Source organism: Pararge aegeria, chromosome 22, assembly GCF_905163445.1.
Source record: "Pararge aegeria chromosome 22, ilParAegt1.1, whole genome shotgun sequence".
Taxonomy (NCBI): domain Eukaryota; kingdom Metazoa; phylum Arthropoda; class Insecta; order Lepidoptera; family Nymphalidae; genus Pararge; species Pararge aegeria.
The window spans coordinates 8,380,522-8,392,680 of NC_053201.1; the positions used below are offsets into that span (position 1 = coordinate 8,380,522).

The window sequence follows — 12,159 nt, forward strand, 5'->3', positions numbered from 1 at the left end:
CCAGACTGCTCACGGTGTGCCCATTTAATTCAAAATCGGTTAAGTACTTTAGGAGTCCATCGCGGACAAACATCGTGACAGGAGATTTATATATATTAAGATAAGTATTTACGTATATTCATATAATTATTCATCAGCCATCTTAGTACCCATAACACAAGCTACGCTTACTTTGGGGCTAGATGGCGATGTGTGTATTGTCGTAGTATATGTATTTATTATTTATTATTTATTATTGTTACATCTTAAGATGTGCTATTTTAAGATTTATTTTTCTCCTAAGAATTGCAAATCAGTGTCAGTATCATCATATCAACCCATTATCGGCCCACTACAGGGCACGGATTTTCTTCCACAATGAGAAAGGGTTAAGGCCGTTGTCCTATACGCTGGTCCAGTGCGGATTGTTGGACTTACAAACAATTAAAATAACTAAGCGGTGATAGTAGTTACAGCGTCGGCCTCCCTTTGGGGGAACCGAGTTCGATTCGATTCGTTCGATGTTCAACAAGCACCTCTAACTTTTAGAGTTATGTGCGTTTTAAATTTTACCAATTATTGAAATATTACAAGCTATGAAGCACAAGCTGAGGGAAAACAACGTGAGTAAACCTGTGAATTCTCCATAATCTTTTCAAGAGCGAGTGAAGTCTACCAATCCGCACTTGGCCAACGTGGTGGAGTATGGCTTAAACCTTTTATATTCTGAAACCCGTGCCTTGTGGGTGATGGGTGGATGATGATGACGTATTATTTAAAAGTACGTACTTTTAAATACCTTTTTTACTGATGGAAAAAAAAAAAAAAATAACTACCGGTAGAGAGCTGAGGAAAGATCCAGAAAATAGAAATGTACGCTTTATAATTTCACCTCTGTATTTTTTTATCATCTTGGATTTCTTAAACAAGTAGCTCGTTTCTGTAATAATACAATATTTAGTTAGTACATATTATGGTATTTATTTAATTTTATTATTCTACGGGACAGATACGTATTTTGTAGCGGGCTGGAAATTGGTCGATGATGCTGGTGAATTTCTACATTTCTGCCTACCATCTCAGGCCAGATCACGGATAGCATGAGCAGAATATATTTTTCTCGGCGGGAAAAGGATAAAATTTAATCTTTTTCTACTGCTTTATTAACTTGTTATAATAAACGGTGGTAAATTTCTTCGGTCCCCTGTTGCCGTGCTTTGTCAAGGGGACAAATAAATGTTTTCAATCAGGGGAAATTATCGGGGGATATAAAGTAAAGCTCAGATCAATATATTAAAAAACCATATAGATACCTCAATATTGTCAAGTTCAGAAACTAGTAAATTATAAACGGTATGTTTGAATTCACTTGGCTGTTCTGGCAAGTTTAGCTGCCTCTTTCTCGAATGTTCGAATATCTTCTTAAATTCAATTCTTATTGCCGAGTTTTGCCGATTTGCGCCAAACCACGTGTATATATCACGCCATAGTGCCGAGATTACGTTCTGTTCTCGCTATAAATAATGTGGAGTATAAAATGAAAACCTTAAATCAATTTACAATGTCAGAGCTGTTTCAGACGTTTTCTTCAGCTCCAAAAACAGTTAATGAAATAAAATAATGAATCAATTTAATTTTTTAGTATTATTTATTGCTGAGTTACCGTTAGTAAAAACCGCCCTCTGTTTGTTTTAAGTTTTTTCACTCCTATTATGTATTACAGTCCGATTTTTGCTAAACAAAATAAAATAAACAGTTAATTAATTGGTTAGATATATTTCCTCATGTGTTCGCTTATATCAAAGATTTGAGGTTGTGCCAAGGGCGGGGGAAAAACCTTAAAAACTGGTGCTGTATAAGTTTTGCTTCATGAGTGGCGGTAAACGCTTAACATCAGGTGACATGCCAGCTTCCTAGTTTGCCCGTAATTATATTTATTATCATCATGATATCAACCGATTACCTGTCCACTACACGGCATGAGTCTCCCTCCAGAATGAGAAGGGGTTAAGGCCGTTAGGGGTTAAGCTACCACGCTGGCCCCGTCCGGATTGGTGGACTCCACACCTTTGACAAAATTATAGAGATGTTTTTCTTCACCGTTGAAGCAAGAAAAAATTAGAGGGATTCGAACTCAGCCTCTCGAAAGTGAAGTCGAAGTCCCATCCACTGGGCTATCACCGCTGTATTTATTGTATTATATATATTTTTTGTTTGCGACTTCCGGAACTTATACTGAAGAAATAGAATAGCTTTGTCAAAAGTAATAGGAAGTGCAGATTAAAGCAGTGTACCTATCTACTTGATGTAAACCTAACCCCGTATTTAATCCCTGAAGGATGTTGTACGGAAACGGAAAGTAATTTTTCTTCAGACAATATCTCACATTACCTACCTAAAGACCTGATATTTCTCCTTTATTACATAGATCCTTTATCTCTCTCATGTTTTTGTACAAAGATAAGCAATAAATTGTCAGCAAATAGCAAGTCACCGACCCAATTCCGATGTAGGTATAATCCAACATAAGAACAGAGCAAAGATTACTTTCCTAAGCGATGCCAATAACCTGAAGATTGATTACTAGTAGCTTCAAATCACGAGTCACTATTAATCGAACTTTTTATTGCATTAAGTGAAATTAAGAGTAAGGTCAAACTTAATGAGATTTGCCGAGATCTGTTTATCTGCAACAAAGAACAGGGATAAGTGCAGGGACTAAGAAAACTAATCGAGAGCTTTGGATCGTAAAATATTCGTTAATGTCTGGTACAAAGGCATCAGGCATCACACTGTAGGTTTTGTTACCGTTTGAACTACTAACAGAAAAATGACGTGTATGTTTATTGCCATTTGCTAAGTTAGTATACAAAAATCTGTCTTCGAAACAACCAGTAGGCAAGTAGGTATGTATGACAATGCGTCTTTAAAGTGCTGATAGCATCTCACTCTCAACACTTTAGTCATCTCACCGAAATAACTTGACCTTCAAAACTGACACAGTGTACAAAATACTCTCGCGTGACTAACTGAATAATTGCTTATTGTATTAAAACAGATAGTCAACATACTTAACGACTACGTTAACGTGACGACACGATTTTTGATTTGCTATACAAAGCAAATATAGTGTTTAAGTTTAAATAATCATAAATCTTACGCCAGTAACTTAGGAGGTAATGGCTCCAAGGAATGTATTGGCATTCGTTACTTTATGCCATTTTGATCTAATAGATAGAAAAATAGTTTCGTTCTCAACGAGGTTATTTGACTTTATTTTAAGGACTATATTCATGCATCACGTACCTACCTGTTTTATAGTATATGGTTTTGTGTTTAACAGTGAAATGTATATTATTTCCTACATTAATGGTGACACACTTGAACAATTATATAAGAGCATAATAATTGTTGGTCCAGAGTTCAATAAACTCTTTAAAGAGACTAGGTTAGGTACGTAATATGTGAGATAGGTAGGTAGGGAATCAGGACTAATCAAATAACATCACCGTCAGGCTTAGCTTAATATAAATAAAGTTTCGTGATATTCACATTCCAATAACGTTAACATTTTATAATTTTACACGTTGGTCTTTATTTTTCTTCTGTTATAATCTGATTGGTAGCGATATCGTGTCCGATATGTCGTGTTGCTTAAAATATCCATCGGTTTAGGAAGTTTACTTTTACTGGATAGGAACGCGATGCCACACGCAACACTTTCTTTCTGCGGTGTGGTCACGGCACGACAGTTTTATCCGTGGATTCTCTATCGTTCTAAAGAATTTATAGCATTAGGCCAATTTAGCACAAGAGGACCTACCAGAATTGACTATAAATAAATAAATATACTACGACAATACACACATCGCCATCTAGCCCCAAAGTAAGCGTAGCTTGTGTTATGGGTACTAAGATGACTGATGAATATTTTTATGTATAATATACATAAATACTTATAATTTAAATATAAACACTCAGACACTGAAAAACATTCATCTATGACTATGACTATGATTGAACGAATACGCATTTATTGTACAGCACAGAAAAGAATATGTATAGAATTAAAATCAATAAATTTAACTCCCCGACTTTTCATATATTGTACATTAATCTACCAGTCAAATATTTGTATATACAACCCATATTTGTTGTTGAGTTGTGCAAAAAAGGTAATTCACCATTTTGTGGTGGCGGCCATCTTGAACCGAATATGATATTAGGTAAGAACGCACCAGACTAATTCACCTTTCAAACAAAAAAAAAAAACAAAATCAGCATCGCATTTCCCAAACGGATCGGTCCGGTTCGGAAAATGCGATGCCCCAGCCAGACACATACACACACACACACACAAATAAGACAAACTTCTTATAATATAGTTCTTCATACAATATTCTCGCAGACTGTGTTTTAGGGTCACTGAACTTTTCGTGGCTCGTAAAATAGTAAAACTTCCGGAATAACAGATCCGGAGGTATTTTGTACATACCCATTTGTTAAACACATTTATTACCGCGAGATTACTTTTCAATTGATGATGTTCTTAATAGCAAGGTTACCTACTTGACAGAAGTCCCGCAGATAGAAAATTGATGGTAAAATTTTGATGTTGAGTTTCGTGCCTGTATCTTCTCCTAGGAACCTGCCTTACAGTGATTAAGTCACTACAGACAGAGCTACTTCTCGTTTCTAAAGTGCTTATAAAGTAGGCCTAATTGTGTTTAAAGAATTTAAAATTTTGTGTTGCGTTGTAACAGATAGAAACGTAAGCAACCTATTACCCGTAAGCGGATAAACTCTTATAAAAGATATATACATTCTCCGTTTTAATCTAATCATAGGAACAAAAAAATTAATCATACGAACAGCTACTGTAGCAATGTGTTCTCGTTGAAAGAGAATATAAAAACAAGAATTGTTTCGTATGATGAGATTCAAAGGCGGGCAGAATTGAGTTTACTGATTGCGCGACGGAAAGTAATCCAATTACGAAGTTATAACTGTGTACAGTTTTAATGCACTTTATTTGCAACTTCCGACCTTTGACATCAGCGATGTGCTAGCAGTGCAGCTGGCAATCGTAAATGGTATTTTAAATCATTATTTGCCAACTGGAAGTGTATTTCGTAATGGCAATGCGTGTTAAAACACTACTAAACATGCGTGGGAGTTTTGATAACTCTCTTGTGCACAATAATATGTAACTGAGTGAGTGCTTGTAAAGCAGTAATCTCCCGTTGCCTTCTGTATTAGACAATTTATTAATATCTCAAGGCTGCACTTCCTCTAACTGAGAATATTGTCAGGTATGTATACCGCCATTGATAGATCGCCAGAGCATATTGTCTAGCAAATGCGTAGTAAAGGTGTGAGTGAGGTTGACATTTGGGTCAGATAAGATTATTTCCGTTCTCCCCGTACCTACCGCATAGCTTGACAAAGTACTATAATTAACTTCTGCTTTACCTTTAGTATATTAAAAGGATCAAAATTAACATCCTCTCGCAAGGTTTATTTAATAACGCACTGACGTCTGACAGTAAACTTTATCAAAGTACGTTCATTGTATAATGCATGGATTGCTTGACATTTGTTAGGAAATATTATTGCTCGTTGTGGGAGCGAATGAAAATGTTGAATTTCTGTTGATTTAGATTCAGGTCTGAGAAAATAAATAATCTATATACAGGAAATGGTAGTCGAATGCTTCCGTTTAGACGTTGGTCTTAGGTGTGCAGTAAATATCCGAAATGTACTCTTGATTTATGTGAAAAAGATCGCCGAGCTGAGAATCGTGAGATGAGCACGTCCCATGGCCAGCAAGTAAGAGGGCTAAGCAGGAGAAAGCTACAAAATAAATCGAACATGTTTTACAAGGAATCAATGTTTGAAAAAAAGTTCTCCATTTTAAGATATTTTTTTAGTTATATGCACGAATTTAGCTTAATTTTGTATTTAGCTATTTTGACTTTCGTTAAAAAATAATAGAATACGAATGTGCTTCATAATTTTATTTATTCCTCCACAAAAAGGTTCAATATATGATGAAAGTTTATAATAAACTTTATGATAAAGGATAAAGTTGCGGGCGACCGTACTGCTCGTTTACTGAACTAGTTATTTTTATATCGGCATTAGTTACAAAACTAATTCTAGTAGGTATTACGCTACCGATAAGTAGGCCACTCAATTATAGCGTTGGGAGTTGGGATTCAGGGATTGCTATTTACTTATTATTACAATTTCTTTCGAATCTTATAACTTTTAAACCCCCATTTGCTTTAAAGTAAAATAAATTGATGTGATATCATATGCAGATTTTTACTTATTTTTTTTTTATATATGAATTCTTCATACACGTGATTGACGTAAAACATTCGTTGCAATCACACCTACCTATAATCAGTTAAAGTAATTTCATGAATTCTGGTAGGTATTCGTAACAAAAGAATAACAAATATTATTTCAAATCATGTATTTATTATAATTTTCATTTTAAATTACTTACTTGCGTAATTTTTGCGGAGTCAAAAAGGTCTCTCTTTTTATATCTCATCATCATTCTCTTTTTATATAAGACGATTTCATTCATTTAATTTCATTCTCTTTTTTATTTATTATATCAGAAATACTTCGAGTTTCGGTAAGTTTACTAGATTAAAGGTGCTCGTAAAAGTTTATCTATTGTCAGTGAAGGTGATTCGCCTTTATATTAGACGATTTCATTCATTTCATTTCATTCCCTTTTTTATTTATTATATCAAAAATACTTCGAGTTTCGGTAAGTTTACTAGATTAAAGGTGTTTGTAAAAATTTATCAATTGTCAGTAAAGGTGATTCGCCTTTATATTAGACGATTTCATTCATTTCATTTCATTCTCTTTTTTATTTATTATATCAGAAATACTTCGAGTTTCGGTAAGTTTACTAGATAAAAGGTGCTCGTAAAAGTTTATCTATTGTCAGTGAAGGTGTCGCCTTAATATAAATGTATAGCCTTGGTCTCCGGAAACTCACCATTAGCATTCTATGAAGCACGGCTAACTCTATTAGACGCTGTCCAATCCCATTTAAGTGCAAATAGTGTTCGGCTCTCAAACCTAAAGGTCATCTGAATATCTTATCACAGCTTAGTTCTCGTTTATATAAAAGAGATTGCCGTTTGAATATTATGAATCATATTACCTTCGGATGCAGAGACTTTAAGCTTTAATAAATGTTAGACCTGTCGATGCACTTGTGATGCATTTTATGAAAGCTTTAGGAATATCGAATACATAATGCTAAATTGCGTGAGCATATTTGAGCACTTTTACTACGGATAAATATCGTTTTACCCTTAAAGTCGCAAAATATTTTTAGAGTAAAAAAAAACAGCAAATTTTTTTTATAAAATGTCTTTTATAAAAAAAATTTGCTGTTTTTTTTTTAAAAAGTTTTTTGTAGTAAAAATATAAATTTTTTCAACTAAATGTATAGTGTTATAAACAAAATGTCTTAAGGGTTAGGATTTGAGCAAGAGGGGGTTTGAAGAAGAGGCTCCTGACTGGTCGCACGCAGGACGCAAACTTGGACGCAGCTTAAATCGCAGGTTAAACGCGGCCAGCGCGCGGTGTGGCCATCGCTTTTCTATCTTGCCTTTAGACTCTGGGAGAGATATTGTGGGTGTTATTATTACGTGCTATATCAATTATTTGTTAATAAAAGGGCCTACTACAGTATTTAGCTTTCTACCTGAAGTTATTGGTAATCTTTAGTTATTGTAATAATAAATACTTACGCCCACTGCTCAACGCTCTTATTCACCGTAAATATTAACGATAAAAAATATTAGACTTTTGCTTGGTTGACTTGCAAAACGAATCGATAGTTTAAAAGTAAAATAAATCAAACAAATTTATATGAATATTCGGGTACTACCCAAGAATTGATATAAAACTATGAGTAGAAATTATTTTGTAATATATTTATACTCTTTCTTTATAAACCGCGAATAATTTTGTACATTAATTAGAAAACCAGAAACATAAAGCAGTTCAGCGGATATGGCAATCACTAGGTATGTAGACACTCACTTCGATTTATAAAACAAAAAAAATATGATTTATCTGTTACATATTACATTGCAATAACAAAACAGAAGCAAAGATTAATTGATACTACTCGTCGAATAACCGATTTTTAAATATAAATAAATAAGAATTACTGCGATTGCATGTTAAATATGCATTTAATGTAGGCGTCAAAAGATTAGGTTTCGCAGTCAACATAAAAGGTCTAAGGTTAAGCCACTTTAACAGGTTTACCTGAACTTTAAACCTTTGAATACTGTGTTGATGGGAAACCATCTGATGATATTAACCGAGTGTATATACTTGTAATCTAAAAGATACATCTAAACTTGCTATTTAACCTGAGTAAATATCAAAATACGGGTATATTCAATCAGCCTAATTTGCTTATACGCTGGCTAAGTAGCTGAGTAAAACTTCTTGTTATCCCAAGAAACAACAACAAGTAACAAGAATGCCACAGAATTAAGAATATTGGATAGAAGCAGGCGTTACTTTGCGGAAATCCATAATAAGTATATTATGAAAATTAACCACTCCAGTTTAAAGTTGTTTCTGGAACAAACGGTTAGTCACTTCATACCATTTAGCAGTTGAAAATAATTACTTTAATGTTCTAAAAGTTTACCATAAAATGGGAAAATGAGAAAAAGTTTGTGTGCTAGCAACATTCCAAGGGTGTAAAGTAAGACGTGAGCTGGGTGTTTTCACTGTTTTTGGACACCATTATAGCTGAATAAGGATTCGAGGATTCTGTATGTTCTTAATTCAGTGAATAATACAAGTAAATAACAACAAGAGCGCCCTACGCATATCGTTAACGATCCAGACAAAACAGAATATAGGGATAACAACACATAAACTTCTTTCGTCTTTGCCAATAAAACCAGGGGGTCTCGTTTCTTATGAAGTTTTTACATAAACTGACTTGCTTGGACTAGGACTGACCAGCTAAGGAAAAAGACCTTAGACCTTAGGTTCAACCATTTTTGTTAGCATCAATAGTGTATAACAATTCACTGGTGTTTTTGTAGACCTCAACCAGTCAGGAACGCATTATTTTAACGGTCAAAGGTATAGTGCTATCCTTTATATTACGTATCTTTGCTCATGTGTGGAACTGAGTTATATATACTGAGGAGGTGACGAGGAAAGTCTAGGCGAAACTTAGAGTAGATAAACATGTGTATGAAGAAATAGAGAATAATATTTTATTTTTATAATTGTTTCAGCACTCGCTCTTTGCGCTCGCTCTGAAGACGCAAACAAAACCAGCCAGCCGGTGGAAACTCAAAACAAGGACAAACGACAGACCGAAGAGGGCACTCAGCAACTTGTTTATAGGACAGCAAGAAAACAGGTAAATTTATTTACATAGTTATTTTCGATGTAACGTCCAGAGGCGTAGCTGTGAAATTAAAGGCAAAACAAGATAGATAGTATATACGTAAAATAATTTTGAGCTATGCGATTTTACTGTCAGTAGGTACCAGCTCGGAGATATTAAATTGACAAAGTCCAACCCTTGTGTCCCCTACCTAGCTGTGGGACTGATGGCTAATAGGGTTTAGTATTATGATGATGAAATAATTTAACGGTAAAAATACTTTAAATTTTCATAATTTCAGTTCGTATCAGGTTAGGTAAAAGTCGAAATATCTTTATTTCTTTTATATTCCTATAAATCGCTGAAGGTCAGCTATCAGATTATTAACCTCTTGTATATCGCTTAGCGGATTAGTTAAAAAATAAATTAAATTCAATTTAAACCTGTTTATTATAAATAAAAAATACATTATTGTATAAATCTCGATTAAATTACGCTAATCTTCATTATGGAAGATTTTTGCGCTCGAGACGCAAAAATCTAAGTTTTTTTCCTTAGTTTAAATATTAATTAATATTTAAAGTAAGGAAAAAAACAAAAGAAATTTATGAATAATGTTAATTAATGGAATTTGTAGCAATGGTCTGGATGAAAATCTGCCTTGTAGTTTTTGCACGTACCCTAAAATAACGTTTCAACTTACAACGGTCTAGGTAATTTTTATAAAACACTAGGCAGGAGGTACTCCCATACCCGCGTACAATGTGGGTGTACTAAACATAGGTAGGTAGGTTAAATTACGTAAGTTCATAGGTCTAATATTCTTGTCTAATTTGTGAATGTAATTAATTATGATACTAGGTTGTTATTAATAATAATAATTCTTCGACAATCTTGATTCCTATCAACCCCCGTACATTATTTAGCAAAGACTTCTTTTACATTCCAACGCTTCTTTCCTGCAATCTTACGCATCGTTATGGCTTGTAGCAGTCGGTACGCTGCTTGACAGTCCTCTTCTACATTTTTATTCAACGCGGTTACCGTATAACTTTTTGGAAAGTCGTTCATGGTCGTTGATAGGCCCCTTGAGCTTAGCAGCCCTAAGGTATTGCTCCAACTAGCCCGAAGATAATTACGCCACTGGGCACTGATTATATTAAATCGCTCCCTTAGGGTTACTACCATCGCTGTCAGCAGTATTATTTCTCAACTCCTTCAATATGGGAATCCAATGAGAGGGCTTGATTAGTAGAATAATGAAAGTCGGAAAACGTAATAGAGACGACGAACAGAAAACACTACAATGAAAGTCGGAAAACCAAATAGAGCACAAATATCTACACTATACACTAACTGCAACGGTAATAAATTATCTTATTATCATTCAAAGAGCATTAGCTAAATGCTTGTGTTCTTTAACATGTAGTTAACTTATCAGTGAAAGGAATCGGTATAGATTCAAATTTACCTAACAAGCTTTTTGTTTGTATAGTAAATGAGCGTGACTTGACCGTTATTTGTAATTAAATTTGACTTACATAATGTAATTAAAAGCATTTCTTCGGATCTGTTTTGATTGGCTTGTGCAGTTAAACTGTTAGTAACTAGGTAGTAGATACATAAATATACAAGTTATATTTATAAATAAATAAATAAATATACTACGACAATACACACATAGGCATCTGGCCCCAAAGTAAGCGTAGCTTGTGTTATGGGTACTAAGATGACTGATGAATAATTATATGAATAACATACATAAATACTTATAATATATAGATAAACACCCAGACACTGAAAAACATTCATGTTCATCACACACAAATTTTACAGCTGTGGGAATCAAACCCATGGCCTTGTAAGCAGGATCACTGCCCACTGCGCCAATCGGGCGTAATCCATTCGTATTTCTTTCGGTTGGACAATCATTTTTCAATCATTGCTCTTTTTTGCAGCATACATTTTAATATAAAATTTTCGTCGGGTCTTCTGGTAAACCGGATTTCAAGTTGTACCACGGACGAACGGTATAGATTCAAATTGTATTTATTTGTTTGTCCTTTCCAAATAATGGCGTATCCTTATATACGGAACCAATTGATTTGATTTTGGCATGGAGTTAATTAAAATGACGGAGAGTAATATAGACTTCTTTTAGCCAGAAAAACATCAAAGGGTCCCCTAAATCCCGAGACTATTTGACGCTTATTAGATCTCAAGACTCTGCAACGGAATCCTTGATGTATGCTCCGAGTACCCATAGAATCCTATCGTAAAGAGCGGGCTTGCCGTGCATCGCGACGGAAACCGTAAATAGTAGGTTATACGAACCCTCTTTTGGGTTTTGGGGTTTATTTATTATATTTTATATGTTATTTTTTTAATTGTTTTCATTTCTTATTTTTTAGATCTTTAAAAATACTTTGCTACTTTTTTAATGTGTATATTGAGATGGGTTTTACCCGAATTAAACTATTATTATTATTATTATTAAACATCCCGAGATCGAATTACAGGTCACACAAAGGCAGCTTGGGATGTTCGCAAGTGTACAAATTTTACCTAGTGGTTAAAAAAAAGACACACATTGATAACACGAGTGTCCCTTAATAATTCACTATTCTATATTCACGTTTGGTGTCTTATTCCTCCAGGCTATTTTGGTAATTGCCAATAATTAAGTTTCGGTTTCGGTTGCAAAAACTGCAAAAAATATCCTTTCTGAAAAATTCTGGAACGGTAACGAGTAAGTATATCGGAACTGACGGAAT

General features: G+C 34.2%; 1 protein-coding gene across 1 annotated transcript in view; it reads left to right on the top strand.

Moving 5' to 3' along the window:
* The window catches only part of LOC120633773 (histone-lysine N-methyltransferase trithorax-like), a 67,948-nt gene that overhangs the window by 43,819 nt on the left and 11,970 nt on the right, over positions 1 to 12,159 (top strand). Inside the window, exon 2 of the mRNA XM_039904115.1 lies at positions 9,291 to 9,418. Coding sequence (XP_039760049.1) covers positions 9,291 to 9,418 — 128 coding nt within the window. The remainder of the gene's footprint in view (positions 1 to 9,290; positions 9,419 to 12,159) is intronic.